The 23,424-nt window shown below is 44.3% G+C and overlaps 1 protein-coding gene across 1 annotated transcript in view; it reads right to left on the bottom strand.

Annotated features, from left to right (window-relative positions):
- KDM5B (lysine demethylase 5B) overlaps positions 1–20,899 on the bottom strand; it is a 58,559-nt gene extending 37,660 nt beyond the window's left edge. Inside the window, exons 1-4 of the mRNA XM_052814717.1 lie at positions 20,646–20,899; positions 7,674–7,751; positions 6,194–6,316; positions 5,099–5,269 (exon numbers count right to left, since the gene is read on the bottom strand). Coding sequence (XP_052670677.1) covers positions 5,099–5,269; positions 6,194–6,316; positions 7,674–7,751; positions 20,646–20,783 — 510 coding nt within the window. The 5' untranslated portion in view covers positions 20,784–20,899. The remainder of the gene's footprint in view (positions 1–5,098; positions 5,270–6,193; positions 6,317–7,673; positions 7,752–20,645) is intronic.
- Between the last annotated feature and the right edge of the window lie 2,525 nt (positions 20,900–23,424).

The following is a 23,424-nucleotide window of genomic DNA, read 5'->3' as shown; positions in this document are numbered from 1 at the left end:
ACCGAAATCAGACTTTCAGAAACAAATGATAGTGAGAAGAGGGGATGGAAAAGGAGGGAAAAGTGGTATTTTAGAAGACAAGACCATGCTGAAAGAAGTATGTATTTAACAAAAAAGAAATATCAGTCAAGGGTAGCAGGATATCATTAACTATCACCCACAGACAGTCCACAACACTGCTCAAAGAAACCTCCAGAATTTCTGTTTTATTTAGGACTGCCTTCAATCTTAGACTTTGCAAGCTCTAGACTCATTCTTTGAAAGCAAATGTCTGACTTAATTTCAACATTAAATACACAAAACCACCCAACTTTGCAGCTTATGCATGTGAGCAGTAAGTCCTGGGTGATGCTCAAAGTTGGGCACGCTCCCATGCGGTGTACTTGGAGGCCAGAGAGCACTGCAGCTAGCTCTTCAGAGGAGCATGCTCCCTTAAAGCTCACACCGAAAGAAGATGATGTGAATTATTCAACATTAACATCAGCGGGAGAAAGTAAAAAATAACAATTTCTCAGGACAGAAAATAGACAAGCAGAAAAGGCAAGTGAGTAGGAAAAACACAAAAATGAGATAACAGAAAAGCAAATGAGATCAATGCTACATAGAACATTGCCAAATTTCATGACTTCTATAAAATCTGGTTCCTTGAATCATTTCTTCATGTGAAACCCAAATCTTTCACTAAAAAAAAAAATTTCTACTCCTGGTAACAGAGGACATACGATCCTTGAAAGCAAATATCTAGAAGGCAAACAGCTTTTCCTAAACAAAAGGGTAATGAAAACTTGAAAGAGAGAAACAACAAATAGCATAACTTGCCTCACTTCAGTGGAGTGTCCAAGCAAAAAAAAAAAAAAAAAAAAAAAAAAAAAGCACTGTTCACTGAAAAAAGCCATTTCCTAAATATTGAGGTTTCAACAACTATTTAAGCAGAAACATTTCCCAGTGCCTCAGTAACCCGAAAGCAAAGCAGTAGTATGAAATGGCTGTTAATTAACATTTTCAACTGTAACTAGAAGAAGAACTAGAAGTGTAAGTCCTGTCTTAAGGATGGGGATTCCTCTGAACCTACTTTACTCCTAGACTGACCTGATCAACTGCAAGCATGCATCTTTAACGAAAGACACTAGCTGCCATTTCTTCAGTCCTTTCCTCTCCCAACCGGCAGAGCCTTTCTGGTGAGGTCAAGCTTCTATCAGTAATTTACCATGAGCTCATCCTACATACTGTGATCTAGCCTGTGATCATGATCTCCTGATATTCTGACAAGATGGTTGCACATATAATCCTTGAACTCCAAGACAGTAAGTTAAAAGACCATCAGCCAAAACCATTAAGGAGCAGCTCCTTCGGCAGGCAAAGGACAGAGCAGGAATGTTCACAAGGCCTCTGGGATTTCAAAAGATGGGGGAAAAAAAAATAGGGATACAATTAATCTCCTCCAGGTATAGATGTTTATGAAATAGTAATTTAGACATAAGCTAATCACCCAGGCTCCCTGTACTTGCAGAATACAACAGGCCTACCCCTGCTACGTAATCACTTGAGGATAAGAACCACCAACTCCAGAAGTGCTTTTTTTTCTCCAGCAACAACAAAGGGTCCTAGAGAACTATCTTACAGAAACATCTTTATGAGAGGCATACACATATAAATCTTTGGACATATGAATCCCACTCAGGACATTAAAGCCTTAGTTTGGAAAAGAGACCGGACCCAGAGTTACTGAACCAGTTGTATTCACTGAAAAACAGAACACCACAAGACTATCTCTAGTCCCCCAAACTGTAGATGCATTTTAAATCATGCAAACATCTGGGCAATGCAGCACAGAAGATGCATTGACAGAAGATTATCAATTGATGTAGGGGGACATTTATCCCTCTGGGCATATAGTGTGATTCTGTAGTGTCATACTGATAGTTACTATGGCTAAGAATATAAGGGAGGCACAGATAGTAAGAACCAGTACACCAACAGGTTTACTGCAACTACTCTGGAGACAAATGCTCAAGACCTGTCTAGTCCAATGTTTCAAGATAAGAATAAAACAAATACACCCCTGCAGAGAGCTGCTTTGAGTATTAGAAACTGGCTGATTTAAGAAATTTTTGCCATTTGACTGAACAAGAGCTCTAATAAAAACATGCTATCTGTTCACCTCTGAACAGCTCCAGATATTTTCACTATTTTAGTATGTATATAGAAATATCTCCAGCTGGGATATCTGTCAAAATAACTCCTGAAGCCAGTTTAACGTATATTTAAGCCACACATAAACAATTAATGCTATACACAGATCTCATCCAGATTTAAGTTATAGCATAGTCATTAGTGGAAACTACATCATTACATATTTTCCGCTTTTGCAGAAAAAAGTCAACGAATATTGCAAGTACTACCAATTAAAAAAAAAAATTCAAAAAAATCAGTGAATGCAAGCACTAGTCTTTTATGGATGATCATCCTGGCTGCATGAAGAGTTTCTCTCAAAAGGCTTGTTGAAATATCACAAGAAGGAACCACACATCTCAAACTGACAGCTGTCAAATCGAATAGCTACATCTTCTCCAAAACCAAAAATCACAGATGCTTAGATTCCCAGTAAAGCACTGAATAGACATACAATAAAATGGACACCTACACAAGAAGCATCTGGGAAAGCACCACTTACTGAGAACACATGGAAGAAAGCCAAAAAGAATCTCATCTAATATTCTTCTTCAAAAAAATGTATTGCAAAACAAACTCAGTTGGAAGACAACATTGTCAGGAGGAAAAAAAAAAAAGTCAAATCTTAAGAGTGAAAAATGAGCTAAACCCAACATATTTCTGTGGATTCTCTCAGTTCATTGAAAATATACATCTCTGCCACATACAGGAAGGGAATATTTTAACAACTTGGGGGGGGGTTAAAAAAAATGAGGTGAACCATACCTACATAGCTTTTCCAGAACTGCATCCACTAAACACATCAGTTTGGACCAAATGTCAGGTGCCCATTGCAAGAGAAAGCTTGGAAAGTTACATTTAAAAAGAAGCATGACCTCATTTGAGAAGGCTTTTCTCTTCTAAAAGGGTCCACTACTGAGAAAACCATGAATGTAAACATCAACTGGGTGATAGACACTTGCATGGGGAACCTACATTTCCAAGGAAGTGTGATACCATGTTAACTGTTTTACAACGTTTAATTAAATCTTTCCTTGTGCAATTGCACCTCAAAAATATGAAAGCAAAGCTAGGTGTCACAAAACACACCAGCTTAAAAAACAAACAAACAAACAAACAAAAAACAACAAACCACAGTTTTCAGACCTTCTGTTAGGTCTGCAAAGTTTTCAATGAAATGCTGTCCTGGTTTCAGCTGGGATAAAGTTAATTTTCTTTCTAGTAGCTGGTATAGCATTCTGTTTTGGATTTAGTATGAGAAGAATGTTGATAACACACTGATGTTTTCAGTTGTAGCTAAGTAGTGTTTATACTAAGTCAAGGATTTTTCAGCTTCTCATGCCCAGCCAGCAAGAAGGCTGGAGGGGCACAAGAAGTTGGGAGGGGACACAGCCAGGACAGCTGACCCAAATTGGCCAAAGGGGTATTCCATACCATGTGATGTCATGCCCAGTATATAAACTGGGGGGAGTTGGCCTGGAGGGTGTGGATCACTGCTTGGGATTGGTCGGCAAGTGGTGAGCAACTGCATTGTGCATCACTTGTTTTGTATATTCCAATTCTTTTATTAGTATTGTGATTTTATCATTGTTATTATCTTTATTAGTTTCTTCCTTTCTGTTCTATTAAACTGTTCTTATCTCAACCCACGAGTTTTACCTTTTTCCTTCCGATTCTCTCCCCCATCCCACTGGGTGAGGGGGAAGTGAGTGAGTGGCTGCGTGGTGCTTAGTTGCTGGCTGGGGTTAAACCACGACAAATCGACAAATGCCTTCAGAAAATGGTGTTGCTTTCCATTGCTTAACATGAATGTGTTTGAGATAAGGCAAAATATTTTTGATACAGCAGTTTCCCTAGCAGGAAGATTTTTATATTCAACTATATTTTGTTCTTATCCTCCATTTGAAAAACACTCAAAACTACACAAGTTACATTATTTTTTCTGAAGGGTCTGCAGAATCTAGCTGTTCTTCACTGAAAAGTGATCATCACTAGCTAAATAAAAAGCTTTCAATTTCAACCTTTGTTGACTTACATCAAATCCCTCCCTCATTTTGGTAGTTTTATGTAAAAGGCTAGTGTTCATTTCTGTAGACGGGGACATGCTTGTAACAGGATTAGGGCTTTTATTGGTTAAAAAAGGTCAACACTCTTCTCTTTGAAAGATCATCATGGTAAGAGTGTTTCAAATAAATAAAAACAGATGTTGGCAACTGCAACCTATTTTGGTTTTCCAAATAAATGACTACTGCTCTAGAAGAAAAGCCCTATTCTTCATTAAAGATTACGTTGCTTCCACTCTCAACCAACCCTGAATTTTGTTTTAATGGCCATATCTAAGCAGGAAGGATGAAGATTTAAGCTTGAAAAAAGTCACAAGCCATACTGTTTACTATACTGCAATATCCATGAAGCATTCTTGAACTTGGACACCCTTAGTGAAAAGCAAGGTGAGTTACTGCCACAAAACTGCCATGGTTTGATATAGTTCCTCAGTCACTCCACGTGCAAGTGATACAGACCCATAATACTGTTGTTCTGTCAGAGAGATGGACCTATAATGATCTGTGAATATAGTAGTATTTTGCATTTGACAAAACAGCATTAAAGAAATCGTTATAGGAAGTCTGAAAGTCCATTACCATGAAGCTTCTGTAAAGTGTAGAGAGAAAATACAAAAAGGTAGTATTCAAAGCAGTCAGTAAGAGGTTACCTTGAAGTAATTCTAAAAACTTTACTTTTGATTAAAAGTTTGCCTATAGCTTTCTGAATTGCTTGCATCAACACCACACACTGAATCTTTGTCACCGGCATGCCATAAAGCATAAAATGCAGCCTTTGGAAATGTTCCATGAATAAAAAAATGAAAAAAATACAACCCCCCAAAAAACCCCCCAGAACTTCAGTTAGCTTCAACATAGCTTACCAAGAGGCTCGCTCCAGACTGGAATAAGTTGTAAGGATAGAGAATGCGCTCGTAATGTGCACGGATGTGCGAACCCACGGCTTTGCCAGGAGCAAAACCCATCCTAGTGGCTATTTTGGTCCATTTTCTTTCCTTGCAAACTACATCAAATCCTCCTTCTTCTGCTACTAGCTAAAAAGCAAAAACAAAATGGTCATATATTTAATACTAAAATCATCAGCGTTTAAGGAAAGCACTGCTAATTTAAAAGGCAAGACAACGCCACAATTGCTGTTTTAAACCAGAAAAGTATACATTTAAAAAAAACACATAACATGAAAGGTGTTTAAAAGCTATAACTGGAACGTACAACATATAACCTATTCAGGAATTGTAAACTTGTTGAATTACTTTACAAACAAGTCAGCACCTGTATTAGATGACCAAACAGTAATTCAGCCTACTTTTAAGAATTTGTCTGGCTGCAATTTGTCACGCCTCCACTTTGTATTCCAACACGACTTTCTAGCACAGTACAATCAGTTCTTCTCACTGGAACAAGTACTATGAAATAGGCTCAAAAGCAACCAAATAAAAACTACCCTAAACATACAAGAAAACAGAGCAAACTTATCCTTGGGGTCAGTGAATCCCATCCCTTACTATTAGAATACACAAACTCCTCCAGAAGTTTTACAAGCTTCATTCAGCAGGGTTCCCTGGGCTTCTTTACTGAATCAGGCTGAGTGAGCGGCTGCATGGTGCTTAGTTGCTGGCTGGGGGTAAACCACGACAGTCTCGTATATTTCTAATGGAAATGCTGTTATTGTTCAGAAGCTTTCTCCAGTTAAGCCTAAGTTTATTCCTGACCAGTTTGTATCCAAGTTCAACTTTAAAGGAGAGCTCAAAATTTAATTTGATCTCCTAGCTCACATGAAAACTCCCATGACACTGTATTTCTTACTATTTTGTCACATTAGCTATGTTAAACAAAGAAATACTTTTTTCAACTTAGATATACCCCAAAATCTCCCTTGAACAACTGTGATACCATCCCAGAAACTGAGATAACAGAACATCTTTTTAGGATGAGTTTCTCCCTTGTAAAAGTCTTACTCTATTAAGCTGAAATAAATCCAAGATCTTCCTCTCCACGTGTGGAATTTTCAGTGTACATCCTTGAAGCTCCCAAAACTTTGCAATCTGGTCCAGAAAATTCAGCTTTACACGAGTTTGGGCCTGAAGAAAACAAAAACAAACAGACAAAAAAATTAACTGCATACTAAATGCAGATTCAGCTTTTGTATCCCAGTGTTTATAAAGCTGCAGCCTCAGTTGCCTGCCTGTTTTTTCCCTCTGCAGGTGTAATTTTGCATTTTTCCCTCTTGTCATATGCAGGAAAAAAAAATTCCATACAGATACCACCAGTCTTTCCTCAAGGCACTTTTTGTTGACTTTTACTGCATTTAGAAAAATACTTTCTGAGAACAGACAAGCAATGAGTTATTAATACTAAAAACTACCTAAACTAGCTGCATTGCTAGGATTTATTACATTTATTAATGTAATAAAAGTAATAGTTTCTTACAATTTGGTTTATTTGTAATTAAAAAAAAGATATTTATGGCTAATTACAAAAAAACCCCAAACAAACAAACAAAAACCCCCAAACCTAAAAAAGGGGTTTTCTGTTATCCCTTTTCACTCCCAACTGCATTTGTTTCATTTGTAGGGATACAAACCAGTCAGGGCAGGGAAAGCCGACTAGTCTGTTTGCACAGTAATTCACACAGTAAGATAACTGGACTGTTGCTGTGTTAAAGAGTAGTAGCTCAGACTTGAATTTTGACAGTTTATTTTCATCACATTTTCTATTCTTAAGGTTAAAAATGGCCATGTCTATACAGACTAGCTTGTTCTTAAAACTCCAGAGAGCTCTGAACCACCTTGTGTGCACACAAATCTGTCTTAGCATCCAAAGCCAGCTCTTACCCTGGCACTTCACATAACCACATCAGGACTTTAGAAAACAAGCATCATGAGAAAAATCAGGCAGGCAAAGAGCCACCATCATTCCAATTCGTACCAGCAGCGAGCTAACCAGGACTCCTCGCCACTCCCTTCTTCTAGTCTGAATTCATGAAAGCAGTGAAAGAAAATGCTTGCGAACAGCAAATTTCCACCAACTGAATCCAGATTTTGTAATTGTTTCTTCCAAATGGCTTGTTATTTTTAAAGCACTCTGTAAATGTTTCATCTCTTCTACTTTTAAAAGATGCTGTATATGTGCAAAACACAGACACAAATCTATGGCACTTGAGAATTTGAGTTTAACCTCTTATAAGCACCTCTGTATGGAAAAGGCCTGAATTATGTTCCTTTAATGAGCATTAACTTTACTTTTTATGCTTTGTATGTTTTTAACTACGCTCTGAAACAGATTAATTTCTGTGCTCATTAAAAACTGATGTTCAGAGGTCCTGAGTGCTGTCAGCTCAAGTCGAACAACTCATGGTCAATCCACTGGAAAACACCACCTCTCAAAAAAAAATTTAAACATTTTGGAGAAGAAGCAATGTTCAGCTTTACAGTTTACCTCTAGTTCATTGAGCCTCTGGATCCTTGGTGTGAAGTGAAGCTTATCGACATCACATGCAAATGGAGGCTGCCAGTCCTGGAAAAACAGAAGAGTTTCATCAAAAGACCAGGAAAATGAAGGAAACATCTCCATATGATAATCAAATGCCAGGTAAGCCCAAAGCATGGAAGAGGTCTCCGTGGCTTCCAAACCCTCCTCAGCCCTACGCGGCACAGCACGTCCCCCTCTAGCGTGTGGCAGGAGGCCAGCGCGAGGGCTGCATCCCAACCTGTCAGCTATCACAGCCCACCGCACTCTCAGCTCCGGTGAGCTCTACTTCTGTTTCCAAATTACTTCACGTTGAACAAGCCTAGAAAGCGGGAAGAATGAGATATGCCGAGTGAGCTTCACTGCCTACCCCTTAAAATATTCATTGTGCCTTCGAAATAGATAATGAAACCACAAAATAAATGACATTTGGAGACTAAAGGACTTGTCCCAAAAGATAAGCTTCCAGCTACACACCGAGCCAGTCCACCCTCTCCTCTCGCCACCCAGGCGGAGTAGCTAAAGGTGCTGCACAGACCATTCACCCCGGCCTCACGACAACCATCACCCGCCCAGGCCCATTCCCAAATGGGAACCATAGAACAGCTGAGGGTCGTGTCTGCCGGACAGCGAGAGGAGAACTCCCTGGGAAGTGCTGCCGGCATGCAAGTCAAACCCACCCAGCGCTTTAAATGGGAGTAACAGAAACTCAGTTACAGCTCTGAGGTAGGATGTCACTTATCTTAACAAATTCAGTATTGTTACCACGCAAAACACAGAACAAAGTGAAGTTTCATAAACCACGATCCAAACTGTAATGCCTGCCTCGGCGGGGAAGACTAACACATGCTAGCAGAGACCTTAAATACTCATCAAGGACAAATGCAGCAGTTAACGCTCATAAACACTGGTCTCCGAAACAAACAGCAGCTGCACTAAAAAGCAGAAATAAAAGCTTCTTTTCCTAATTCCTTGTCTGCAAACATTCAAGAACAGCTGGAATATAACCAATTAAAAAAAGATTATTATTACTCTGACAAAATACCTGCAACTGGTAGTGTTATTTATAAATACAACTATAAAGCAATTTTATCTTTTAGATCTCTGACATCTATCACATGCAGTTGGTTTGGCAATACACAGCTTCACTAAACCAAATTAGATTTGATTTAAACTTGACAGTAATTCATTACATATAAAGCTATCTTATTATCACTAATTACAGAATGAAGATAACACACGAGAGGTACTGATAGCGGAGTAAGACAAGAGCTTTCTACCAGGAAAAAGAAAAACATTTACTCAATGCTTGCAGACTAAGGCAACTGAAGTAAGACCAGCATCATAAGCTAAATATTCGTTATTCTAGCAGACATACTTAATACGAAATCAAAAACAACCATAAAGGATTTGCAGAGCAATTATCTTACGTACAAACATCCAGGGTCAAGTCTATATTGTGACAACCCCATCCTGTCACTAGAGCAAGTCCATGTCAGAATCAGGAATTTTCACAACTAGAGAAAAGGGACACGAGTCACTGAGAGCATGGAAAACCTGAAGAGCAAAGAGGGACACCAATCTACGCATTTTATCAAACATATGTTGACTAATCCAGAACTCTAAAGTTTTCTGATCCTACAAGGCAGCTTCAGCACACCAAAACTCGGCAAGGCTGAAATTAAAAATTGAACTGGAAGTTAGATGACAACAGGGGGATCAAGATGACAAATTATCAAGAGGATGGTCAATCCTCAACCAGTGGGACATGCTTCTCAATCATTTTTGTTCTTTTAACCACAGGACTAAGACTGGTGTCCAATGGCATGATGTTCTTCAACTAGATAAAATTAACCCTACATTTTTGTTTGCCAAAATACCAAATGCAATGAAAATGGCAAGTCTCATGAAGAAAACGTCTGACATTCTTTTACAATATCATGCTACCTGATGAGTCATTCATGGCCCCCAAACTGCAAGATGAGAAACATGACTGGGAACATTTAGGGCAAGATTTGAAGTGTCATACTTCAACACAACAAATCTGACTTTCAAGCTGAACCAACTGAACCATCATTAGTCACAAGTCTGGAGTTTGCTCTGTGCATGAAGAGAGAGACACAGAAGACAGGCAACCAAACCAGGAGAAGACACACAGCGGTAATGACACACTTGGGACATGCTGGGGACATTGCTGGAGGGAGAACTGTGAGATCCTAAGTGCTTTGCTTAGGCTGAGAGACTAAATTAAAGCAAAGAGGCATGTGCTGAGTGACTCCTTAGCTAAGTAATAAGCCAAGGCTGTCACCAGGTGGGCCATGCATTACCCTAAAACCAGATCCTGTAATAAGGATCTGCAGAGGACAAGAAACAGGAATAAAAAGAACAGGAGGAAGAATTCAGCTCGCACAGGCAATGGCACTACCTCTGACACTGTTACTGAGCCTGATGCTGTGCTTCAGGGCTATCGCTTGCAGATAAAGTACTGGCAGACCATCAGTAAAGCCAAAGAATGGAGGGGGACAGTGCAGGAGACTCTCCTTGTTGGGCCACATGTCCCTGGCACAGAGTCTGCTGCTCTGGGGAGGAGCCCAGAGGAAAGCCTGCGTGCCACTGGGGCACAACAGGAGGAACAGGATTCCTACCTGTTCCTGCAGGTTCCAGCTCATGCTCAATCTTAAAGAAATAAAGATACAAGGCTCCCCAGAATAGATACAGACTTAGGACCCACTGCTAGAAAGCAGCCTGTCTTCAGACAGGACAGAAGCAAGCTTGTCCCCTTCACTTATGAAATCAAATGAAGAAGTTTATGTCCATTATCTTATAGAAATACCTCATTCACAACGTGGCGTACCAAAACATAATACTCCAGAATTAGCTGATTAGATCCACACGCCTCCTATTCATTACTGACTCGTGTACATTTTGGGAAATTCTTTCCTTTTTGGCCAAAGACACTTGCTCTAGCAAAGCACTAGTTATCTAGTTCATCGGAAAAAAGTAACGTGACTCCAGACAACACAAGCTTCCACAACAGGTATTTTCTACACCTTGCAGTTTTTAAGTTTAATGATACTGAATGAAGACTACACACACCAGAACACTTTGATGGTACGTCAGCTGTTTTACGAAGAGAAGCTTTGGTAACTTGATCTATTCAATACAGGACTTTCAGTAGACAGCTTTTCAGTCTGTCAGGCAGATGGGTCCATCAACTATGAACAAAAATTTAACAGCCTTAAAAGTGTTTAACTCTCAGCAAGGAGAAAAAAGTCACTGCAAGAACTTCTGTTGAGATATAGTAAATTGGTTTAACGAGAGGTAACACTCGATCTACTCTGGCCTTTGACATTTTTAAGCAGGTAGAGCTGAGGGAAATGCATGCTATATAATAGATCATATCAGATTATTATAAAAAGACTTCTGACTTTAGAAACACACTACTGCACATCCCATTTATCACAAACTGTTTCATATGACACTAGTGACAGTTACAGATACATAGCCTTTCACCATTTGGAGAAATTACAGCAGGTGTAGTAAACAGGCCACCCTGACTACCATTGATTCATTCTAAAGTCACAAACAGTTCATTTTGGAGCATGTGAACTACTCAAAAGTTTAAATAACCAATGAGAATAATATTTATCGTCTTATATTTCAGGGTATGGCAAGTTCCTCAATTCCTAAGCAAGATGCTTTAAACCCTTCTTTAATAAGTATATTATTTACTCAACAAAAAGCCTGCATACATTTTGAAGCACATTACTAAGATAAACGTGATGTTCATTAAAAGGAGTATTAAGAGACATATGCATTTTGAAAGAAATGGCTTTATGCACCTTGGAAATGCAGCAGCACCACAAGAGGGAGCTTTTTCGTGGCAAGGTGAATTTGCAAAGCTGCTGGTCCGCGTGATGAGCTTTGCTGTGGAAGAGAAGAGCAGACACAAACCAACTCTACAGGCCCACTGCCCTCAAGTTTGCATCTGCAAAATCTGTGAGACTAGCCATTTCCATCCAGCATGCACTTGCAAGGTCCTCAAAAGCAACTGGTCTGGATTTCCCCCCCGGCTTTTTTTAAAAAAAAAAAAACCCAAAGTTTAAAAAGATCAATTTCAGTTTCTTTCAACAACCGCACTCAATGCTAAGATTAAGGATACGCAAAAAGCAAGAAAACCTGAATTTCCTAAAAAATCAGGAGTTTTTTCACCGCCTGGACTCTTAATCTGAAATGACTTTGTTCCCTTCTATTGTCCATACAGGATTGTTAGAAGCCTGCAAGAGACACGCAAAATCATTTGCCTACGTTAGCATGCATTTGTTAACCAGACCTAGCACAATAAATCTGAATACCAATCCATGCAAAAAAATGAGACTGACATCAAAATTTCAAACTTTTCTATGAGCTTTATAGATAAATCTAGCTGTGCAGAAGGCATACTCTAAGAATCACATTAATATTTCAAGTAGTAATGCAAACTACAAATGCTCAGGAGAACTATTTCTATACTATTTCTATATTCCTTCTTCCAGATTCTTTGTTACAGGGATGGCAGGCTTCATGTAATTTCAGCTGGTAAACCCTGCACCTCATCCAACTCACTCTTTAATTAAAATTTAACCACCACCACCCCCTTGAATCCAAGTGAACAAGAAATTACCACTGTCACTGGTAAGCTGTTCTACAAGTTAGTTAGCTTCAACTTTTTTCTTTTTCCCTTATCCCCGTCTCATTTTTAACCAAACATCTTGTTTGCTTACTGTCCAAGAAGCTATTAATGAACGCTCCTTGGAAGCACTGTTTCAAGACATTTTTCAATAAACAAATACCTTTTTTCTCTTCTTTACAGGATCAGCTTTCCAGCCCCGCAAATAAGGATTTTCCTCAGGCTTTTCTCTGAAACGTCTCCTATTTTTCCAACATCTTTTGAAAACTGCAAGTAGCATTTTACTTGCAATCTCTCCAATGTCAGACACAAAAAAAGATGTCACTTTCATTATTTTGCTAGACAGCATCTCATAGTAAGATCCAAAAGAATATCTTAGCAATTCTTGCCAGAGAAACACACATTCATTCAGTTAACTATAGCAATTCACTGCTTCCCAGGATGCCCACCCTGCGAGCGTGACCTACATTCTTTGTTCCCAGATCTAAGATCTTGCCTTTGCAAAGGTGTTACATGATTGCTGCCTCCGAGAGGGAGGGAGCAGACTCGGTGACTCAGGAGGTCCCTTTTAGCCTCATGGCTTTATGACTACATTAAAAACACGCTCAAAAGAAACTCAGATGGCAGAATCTATGCAAAACTGATGAGCGCCACAATTTATCGCCCCAGCAGTGTCAGTGGGTCATCCACAAAGCTTCCTTTTGAACGGGAACTAATCCCTCTCTGACCCTGTTAAAAGGCTAACATTAGTTGGTAACTCCAATCATCAGCTAACCTAGTTTGTGGCAACACAGTCCTTGCTTGGTCATTTTAAGGTGATTCTTCCAACAAAAACACTGAATTCCTCCTTGCTAAGAAGGGACCCTGGGTACAGTAACATACCTTACATGCAGAACTCTTCAATAATATTAGCTTGGTGGAATATTTCTCATCTGAGACAAAATTGGGCTCCGGTATGTATTGCAGACTAGCAAGGGAGAACAAACACAACCACGAATCCTTCCCATCCGAGAGCCACAGCCAAAGACGAGCTTGCAGTGGGAATCACCTCTCTAGATCCCAGTGTATCTGTGCCAGCTCCAAACTTGGAGAGAAATAAAAGCTCAGGTAAGCTGGAGATGATTTGCAAGCATCAGAGCCGGCTGCTCCTTGGGACCCAAAGGTAGAGGACAGAAACCATACATAGGGTTTGAACATCAACACGGAATAGGTAGCAGGGTTTACATAGAGGAGATACCAGTCTTCTCTCCATGGAGGCGACTGCATGCAACGAACAGACACAGAGGCTCTAGCATCACCAGGCGAGAATAAGCAATGTACCAGCAGCACTGCACAAACAGCTGGAGATGCATGGGGCGTTGGGGTCAGTGCACTGGCAGCAAATCCAACATCTCCGATTCACTTTGGAGGCATTGACCCAGACCTTGAAGCAGAGCATCCATCAGTAGTGGGGTCATACTCAGCTGTCAGCGTCCAAGGACACCCAGCCCCAAGAGCTACTGCCATTTTCACTCAAGACACAGTACGTTCTAGATGGACCTTTGGTCTGATCCCACAGTATGTTCCCAGAGGGTGTCCAACTGGCAAGCGGCACGGACAGCGTGGACAACTGTTTCTGGAGCTCTCCCATGACAGCCCTTTGGAGGCAGTCTGTGCCCTCTTCAGACCCGTAAGTGGCAGCTTTCAAACCTAGATTTTAATCCCAATGTAACTCAGATTAAGAAAAGATCTGAATTTAACAGCCATCACAGAACAGAAGCAGACCAGCTACGGACAATGCTGCTGGCTCCATCCATCAGCAGCCACGGAGCCTCAGCTGACCGGGGCTCTGCCTCTGCCCGGGCGATTCCCCTGCGGCTTCTGCTGCTGCAACAGCAATCCCTGCAGCCTGCTGCCCCGGCTGTCGACGACACTCTCCACTCAAGCTGCTCAGATTCATTTTCACTTGTAAAGCACCTACTTTCAGTGAACAGCATTTACTCAGACACACGAGGGTGGCAGGTTGTATGATCCCAGAAGTTCTCCCTGGCTCTTAAAAACACTCAACCTGGTCTCCCGAACATGCGTGCAGCACTCCCCCCAGCAGTTCCCAGATACAACCCACTAATTTGGGCTTGAGAGAAAGCACATCCTATAGGATTCGCTGGCAGCTTTAGTTTCAATGCTGGGGAAGGGAGCTGCATTTAGTTTGAAAATCTAATTTCAGTCTTTAGCTAACTGACACTGTTTATCTCAAGTTAAACAAACAAACAAAAAACGACAAAAACTCCCCAAACCTGCCGCTACTATTGCCCCATATAGAGAGTTCCAGACTAAATTGCTTCATCTGAAATTTTCAATGAGCTTAACAGCATGAGTGTTGAAAACCCCTCACTGGAAGAGCCTGGGTCAAGGAGAGGATACTCTCATCATCCTTTAAGCACACTCCAACTTTTCAATGTTTCTGAAGTGCAGAAACCATACCACCGGTGACTGCAGCAGTGCTGTACGTGGCAGCTGCCATTAGTAAAATAATACTCCTTTTTCATATTTTCCTGGTAATTAAGGATCAGAGGAGACCAGTAAATAACCTCCTCTGAATTTACCTAATTTCACCATACATCCCCTGTATTGAACACAGCAAATTCTTCATTTAAAGTAAAAATTTCCTAATGAGCTTCAGTGACTGATCTATTTTTCTTCACAAGAATTTGACAGCATGTGAACAGGAACTTCAGCACTAAAACATCTCTTCCCCCAAAAACGCCCACTCTTGATCCCAAAGTGCCAGGAAGGGGCAAATCCAGCATCCCCCTTTGTTTTTTTTTTCCTAACAGCTGATCACCTTCACAGTTAAAAATGCATGCCCTGTTATCTAACTCAAGTTAACCTGGTTTATGCTGAACAGGAACCATCAGCTCAAGCGCTTCTCATCAAGACTGACAAACAATGCAGTACCTATGATTTTCTCCCTATGAAGCTCACTTACGTATTGTAATCGAGTTATCTCTCTGTTTTCTTTTTCATAGAATCAACTGACTGAGCCTCTGTGCATTATCAAATCAGAGGGACCATCATGATCAACTTCCTGTTTAGGGCAAAGTATAACAATTCTCTGCATTAATTCCTGTTTTAGCGGTGGTCTGTTTTACAACTGCAGCACAGGGAGATGGCCAGAACCCACAACAAAGTTGCTCCAGAAGTGAACTGGTTTTAGTCTATAGCTTAATGAAGAAGTTTTTGTTTGTGTTTTCTTTTTCTCCATACGAGAAAATAAATCAAGCAAGCAGCTGAATGAGCAGCCAGAAGAGACACTGTTTAAATCAACATTGCTCCTGAAAATACATCCCTGGAGCAGCAGCTTCAGTTCTGAGAAGCCCTGTGCCTTTAGGTTTTACCACTCAAGCTTTGTAAGGTTAAATTTTTCAGAATTCATTCTTTCATGTGCAGAACTTTCTTGACACTTCTCTGTACCCTCTCTAGTTGTCCAATCTTTTTAAAATTCTCAAATGAGTGCAGTATTCTGAATGCAGTATTTTCTACTCTCATGCTACCACAGAGGTAAAATCACCCTATTTTTCACTGAGAACCTCAAGAGCTGCATTCACACGTTTAGCCAAAGCATCCATTCTACCACTACACTGGTTTCCACAAGGATCCACAGTTATTTTTCCACAATCCTCTCTCCTCTAAGACTAACATACGCTCCTTTGTTCCTAAATGTAAAACCTCACATTGAGTCCTACTTAAGTGATTACTGTTTCATAACATCCATTGTTTATTAGGCAATCGGGATCCCTCTGTAACAATGAGCTACCCACTGTAAACCTGCGATCTGTATGGAATAATTTCTTTTGTTCGTCTAGACTTTTAATGAAAATTAGATACCCTTGGCTTGAGGTTCTGAAAGACCATTAGAAACATATCCTTCATTACAAATTCTCATTAATAGTTGAAATAATTTGTGATTCCTTCAGCATGATATCAATTTTGCACAATAACAATTATGATAATTAGAATATTGAAACACACTCAATTAATTTACAGGTCTCAGATCACGATGACACAACTGACTTAACCAAATATATAGTCTCACAGAAAACAAAACTAATTGGACAACGCCAGTTTTCATACAATCATATTTCGTACTATCACCTTTTGAGTTCCTATTCAGGACTGTATCAGCCATTGTTCCACCCTGGAACGAGATGGGGTCAACAAATCTTGCAGCCATAAAGAATTCAAACCCATAAGAAAGTTAATCCCTCCTGTCCTCTTGAAAGTTTCCCAGCATTCCAGAATTTACTGAAAAATGTGAGTCAATAATTTGGAGAACTCCAGTGTCAATCCCTTCAAGATTTCAGCTAGATTAATAGAGACTTTCTAACCTTAAAATGCTTAGTTTTATCAAGGCAGGCTTAAGGTTACTTGGAGGCCTTAACTGTACGCTTCCCCCTATTCACGTTATTTAAAGCAATTAAATTTACCCTGAATTTTCTCAATTTTCATGTTTGGCCATGGGAAAATTATGATGTTTCTATTATATTGTACAATATTGTATATTTTGAAATGGATTAACATGGTAAGTTAGGCTTAAGTAATTGTTGTTAGCTATTTCTTCACGGCAGAAAAGCAACTACACAATGAAGCGGAAGAAAGAGTCCATTTCTCAATAAAAACATGGAGCAGGAACAGTATCATATGCTCTACATTTTACCTTTTATTCTTAAAGCTAGACTTCAAATTTGTTAGACTGTTTGCTTTCATTAATTACTATTAACTACCTACTTCACACAACAATGATACCATTCTCAAGCAATTCTTCATTTCACTCCTCTAAATGCCCCCAGTAATTTGCAGAAGTATCATAAAATCTTCCAGAATGTAAGACCACCACTTGACACGCCAAGTTTCAGAATAAACCACTGTTCCAGATTACCGTTGAAAGAAAGAAATCCTAATAAAGGATGTTTTCAGTTCACAGAAGAAAATTCTAACTACAAAACAGCACACGATGGACTGCAAACAAGTTGTACACCATCCACTTTTCTGCACCTAGCTCCCCAGCTTCAGTTCAGCAGCAAAGAGTCAAAGAATCTCTAATTTACATAACACGTTAATGACCAGAAGCAACCACCGGTGGTAAAGCCCCGTATCTCATCTGAACACTTTGCTGCCAATGGGACTGTCTACTTACGCTCAAGACTGTTGACAAAAAACCTTCGCTTTGCTGTTCCATACAAAACAGCGTCAGTGAATATGGTTATTGTTGCACCCTCTACAATGACAAGACAGTCATTGCAGTATCCCAGAATCACCCAAATAAGAGCAAAACTAAGTCATCAGTGATGACTGGAACAAACTGAACTGGAACGAAGAGGAAGAAAGCTTCTTTTGAGCGCTCAACTGGAAACTGCTATGCAGAAATTACACCTCCTGTTATATTCCTGGACATTCTTGCATCCTGTGAACATGCAATGATTACCCAGAATCCACTATCTTCCACCCAGATGTCTACAGTACGTCAGATGCCTCGATACCCCACTCGGAAAACAGTTCACTGTCCTTGAAACTTGCCACACAAGAGAAGCCACCACAGATGTGGTTTTCTGCAAGCTTACCTGGTGCCCAGCTAACACTAGCAGAAAGGTACCGGAGAAAAAGATGACCCTAGTCCTTCAGAGAACAGGGAGCTCTCCTGCTCATGGTCTGGTGCTGAAGCATCAACACTAGCTCAGGAGTAAGGACTTCTTCATGAGCAAATTTTGAAGCTACAGTTGGGCACCACCAGTCTCGCACAACATCATTCCGTACTGCAGTTCAGATACAAAAGCACAAATTGAACTGCTGGTAATTATCCAGCAGAGTTTAAGCTAAAATAATGCAAACCCAGCAATCAAATTTTTAATTCCTTTTTCGGCACAGATCCTGACAGTTCATGGTGCTGCTTATCTGCTTACTGGCACGTAACCGGACTAAGAACGCAGGCAAAAGGTTCAGTTGGATGCATGAAGATTTCAAACCTCGGCCGTCGCTAAACAATGCATTCCGTTGGAACATATATGATTTTGTGAAAAAGTCAGTATAGTTTGTAGCTCACGGTATTATAAACCACTTGATTACACAGAAAAGAACAATAACTGAATATTCATTGCGTCTCCTGTTTTCAGGAGGAAGGCCAGGAACTACGTCAACTTCAAGGCTTTTTCTGGTAGATTTGGAAGAGCTCCCTCTATGCTCTAGGCCGGTGAACGAACAACTGCACTTGCACAAGTCATCCAAGTAATTATCTAGGGTAGATAAGAGCCATGGTAGCTAAGCTCTCATGAAAGCCAGGCTCCATACAACTATTAGGTGTTCAGTCCTCAGCAGCTCCAACTATTTTCATCCTACTTTTAAATACTTTCAGTGAAACGTATGATCATAAATATAGACAGATATTAGCTCTTTAGTAAGTGAAGATGAGAGTATGCTGAAAATGCAGTTGTAACAAGTAACTCATTCCTTAAGAGAGCTACTCATTTATGAGTCTCCAACAGATAATATAGCTTACAAGTAGCCTTTATTATAGGGTTTTGGCTTTTTATACAAGCAGCCAAGAAACGCAGATGATATTTTTTAAAACAAATCACCAAAGAAAAAACCTTCATAAAAATTATGTTCTGCTCACAGTAGCTGAAATACTGTTGACAACATACAACCCCAAAAGATTATTCTACTCAAAAATATTACGTAAGTTCAATGTTGACTATAATGAAAACCGTTGCACCCCCTTAAGTATGTCAGCATTTGGCTACACTGCATGAAAAGGGGCACTGGCAAATTCTACCTAGATATAAATTCAAGAGCGTTCTTGTGTGTGTTCATACCACTGCAAACCAGGACTCTTCCTCCAGAGAACAGAAACATCTTCCTCTCCGATGAGATTCGCATTATTCAGTCTGCTACAAACATTTCTATCATCTCAGACAGTAACACAGTGAGTTACTTCTATTTTAATTTGGAAGGAAAAGGATGGTTACCAACAGGAGTCCCGGCAACGATCAAAACATGAAACTGAGGAGCATGTGTTTCTGAACATTATTTCCTTGAACTCATAGTCTCACTCACAAAACTTAAGTCTGCAGAAATGTTTTGTCAGCTTCACCTCTTGCTGGATGAGATCTCAGTTGCTGTTTAGCATTCTAGTTGTTGCCGTCATGTTAACTACCTCAAGCCAGCTGCACCACCCCAGACTTGCACCACCCTCCACTTAGAGAAAGAGCGATTCACTCAAAATAAAGACGGTTCACGTGCATTTGTTATTTAGATTTTTACTCTAAGGAGCCCCTCTCCTCACCAGAGCGGTTGTTTATCCCTTTAACCGAACTAACAATTCTGACTACACAAACTATGGTTCCAAGATCTTTGCAGAATTTCTCAGTAAATTTGAGTCCACCAACAAAAGGAAATCAGAATTCACACCTCAGTTTTGAGCTTCCTACACCATCGGTCGAGATGATGATGATGAAGATGAAGGCTTATTACTCTTCCCACTGTGTATCGCGTTCTAAAATGGTGGCCATGTCTGTCTAGGATTCAGCTCGCAAAGACACCAGCCAAACTCACAGCTGCGGAGTTTGCTGCTGTTCAACTTGAGGAAACAGTTACCTGTATTCAACCTGAGCCAGACCGGGGGCAGGGCCGGAGGGAGGCCGCCGCCGAGCCAGGAGAGGGGCGAGGAGAGGTCTCCACAGCCCTACACCACCACAATGCCAACATGGAGGGCAACACCCAGGCAGCTGCCTCCTCCGGGGCTCGGCACGGGGAACCGCTCGCCCCCAGCAGCCGCTCCGGGCGCGGGGCTCCGGCCGACTTGTAACTTTTGGGGGCCGAGCGGCGGGGGCAGGGAGGGAGGCCGAGCCCGGCGAGGCGGGCAGCGCGGCGCGGCCGGCTCCCCCGCTCCCCCCGCTCGCAGCCGGCGGCCGCTCCGGCTACTTTCCTGCCGGGCAACTCCGGCACTTGGGAGCGACTTTGCGGGAGGGGGCGGGCGGGCGGTCGCCCTCCAGCCCCGCGGCCCCGGCCCGGGGGCCGCTGAAACTTCAGAGCGGCGGAGGGGCCGGCCCCGCCTGCCCTCCCCGGCCGGCCCCACCTGCCCGGGGGTCACCTGCGCGCCCGAGGGGAGCGGAGCGGCCGCCGGCCTGAGGTGGGGGTGGGGGTGGAAGGGGCGGGCGGTCTCCGGTGGGGGGCCGGTGCGTGCCGGGCCGGGCCGCCACACAAAGGCCGTTCCCCGGCGGCGCCATGCGGGCACTCACCGGCGGCGGCCGCACCTTGCAGATGCCGGTCTGCTCAGCGATGGGCCGGATCTTGTGGATGAAGGCGAAGGGGTCGGCGAACTCCTCCCAGCTGGGCTCGAAGACGGGGCACTCGGGAGGGGGCAGGAACTCGGCCATGGCCCGGGCCGGGGGCCGCTCGCCACCGCCGCCGCTCCGAACAATCCTCCAACAGCCGCTGGGCCGCCGAGCGCCGCTGGAACGGGACGTGCGCCTCCGCCGGGGGGGGGGGGGGGTGCAGAGGGGGGGGCCACAAGGAGCTGGAGCGCGAGAGAAAAAGAGTCCGCCCCGGCCTGGGCGGGGGGAGGGGGCGGCGGCCGCCCCGCCCCGTCACGCGCCTTTGTGAGGGGGCGTCGGGGCCGGACCCCGGGGAGGGCCCGGTGCCACCGGGGCGGCCCGCGGGCGACGCTTCCCCCGCCTAGCCCGGTGGCGGCTGGGGGCGGGCGGGGGGGGGGAAGAGCCGGCGGCGGTTCCCCTCACCGAGGGCCGCAGCCCGGCCTGCCCCGCGCGGAGCCGCTCCGGCCGCCGTCGCCCGGGCTGGGCGCTGAGGGGCCGGCGGGGCCGCGGGAGCGCCGCTCGCTGAGGCTGCCCGGGAGCCCGCTCGGCGCTCCGCCGCTCCGGCCAGGCCCCGGCCCCACACACGGCCGCCTTTGTGCGCAGCTCCTCGCCCCGGGCCCACCCGGCCCCTCGCGCGGCCGCTCCCCCCAGCACCGCTGGTTCGGGGAGGCCCCTCGGACCGTACTCCTGGGGCTCCGTGCCCGCCACCCGGGGCGGCAGCGCTCGCCCAGCGCGGCCGCCCCCGCTCCGGGACGCCGCTCGGTTACGCCCCGGCGCGCTGCGCGGCCCGGGGCCGTTCAGCCGCTTCTGCCTGGGCGAGCGGCACATGGGCCGGCGGCCCCCTCCGGAGCTCTGTTTACATGCGCGGAGGGATCCGCCACAGCTGACAGCCACCGCCGGCCGGCGCTTCTTTTTTTAAAGAGCCTCTCCGCTCGCCGCCGTTGGCCGCGCCGCGGCGGCGTCATCAAAGGGGGCGGGGCCGCGCGGCTCCGCGCGGACGCATTGTCTGGGCCCGGCCCCGAGCGGCCGCCGCGAGCCCCTCGCGGCCCCGGCCCGGGCCCTTTGTTACGCGTCCCGCCGGGCCCGTTGTCCTGCCGCCGCAACGGGGGGCAGCGGGGAGCCCCGCCGCCGTTAGCGGGCGTAAGGGGGCTCCCCCCCCCCGCTCCTAAGGGAGCAGGGTGAGCTGCCCCTCCCCCCCGTCAACCCGGGCGGGTTGTTCGTGGGGATGGCTCCCCCGCCCCGAGGGGGCGCGGTGCGGCGGCCCCCATCCCCCCGCGGTGCTCGGGGGGGGGGGGAGGGGCGGCCCCGCCGCAGCAGCAGGCGCCGCACGTAGCGCACGTGCGTGGCCGGGCAACCCCGCCCCCTCCCCGGAGCTCGGCCGCCGCCCGCGCCCACTCGCAGCCCCGCCCCTCTCCCGCCCCGCCGCCATTTGCCGCGGCCCCCCCCCGCCCCCCGCCCGGGTCGCGCTCGTTCGCGGGCGCCCTCCGGCAGGTCCCGGCAGGCAGCGTCCCGCCGGGGGGCCGGCGGGTCCCGGGGCCGCTGAAGTAGCCGGGCACCGACCGTTGCCGTCGTTATTTCTAGCGATTGTTCCAGAGGAGAGTAAGCCTTTGTGCTGTGACAACCTACCATGTAGCCAGAAAAAAAAAAAAAAAAAAAAGAAATCGCAACTTTTAAGACAAGCGCACAATGCTCATGCTGCAATTTTTAATAAAACTTCACTTACTGACCTAAAATTTTTGAATAAAACTTAGAGAGATGCTCACTAGTTATTAACATAGCAGCTAAAAAAGTCAAATACAGACAAGACCTCCACACATGGAAGCAGCAGGTGATGAGGGTCCAAGGCCCTCAGGTAGTTTAATCAACTGAAAGCTGCTCTCATGTGCAAACACAGCAAAAACTTCCATCACAGCAATTCCATATCTCTCAGTCATTCCCCTACCACAGATCAACACCACCCACATCAAACATTCGGAGGAAGTTGTCAGCTATCTGAACTTCTCCTTGCCATCAGAATAAGTAAAATTAAGTACAGAGCACTCACTGCCAGTTTAAGACAGTGAGCCTTATTTTCCTCCTCACTTAAAAGTGGAGGGGAAAAAAAACAGAAACAGCTTTTACAAAGTGTATTTGTGCAGACAACAGCAAAGGGAGGGTTCTTCCACTCCAAGCCATCATCACTGGAACCCTCCTGGCTGCAAACCCACACAGAGCCAAGGACTGAAACACTGAGGGCTGTCGGACGCCCCCCAGCCCAGGCACAGCCACCCCGCACTGCCAAGGGCACAGAAAAAGAGTAACCTGCTCTGAGCCCAGCAGCACAGGCCCTTGTCTGACACACCGCGGGCTCGGAAGCTGTGTTCAGCCAGGGAAGGTGCCAGGTCTGAGCTGGGCACTGGTCTCAAGAAGACACAGCACTGGGTGTCAGGACGAAGAGCCAAGCTCTTCTGAAAGTCTCACCCTTGCAGGGACACGCTGGTCCCAGCAGTCACAGCCTCATCAGGCCTTGGGGCGACAGCCAGGCTCAGGTTTGGAGAGCCCTGGGGAGACCTCGGCCATTGGGAGCATGTCAGCTTTCCATGAGCTCTGGGAAGAGGGTCCTGCCTTTTCCTTTGCTGAATTTTATCTACAGCTAACAGAAGTCAACAAACCCACCTCTTGTACAAAAGCAGAAGCAAGTTTAGACAGAAATCTTAAACCATGT

Source organism: Harpia harpyja, chromosome 19 (assembly GCF_026419915.1).
Source record: "Harpia harpyja isolate bHarHar1 chromosome 19, bHarHar1 primary haplotype, whole genome shotgun sequence".
Lineage (NCBI taxonomy): Eukaryota > Metazoa > Chordata > Aves > Accipitriformes > Accipitridae > Harpia > Harpia harpyja.
The sequence above is the reverse complement of the archived record's forward strand: the minus strand, read 5'-3'. Positions and strand labels throughout refer to the sequence as shown.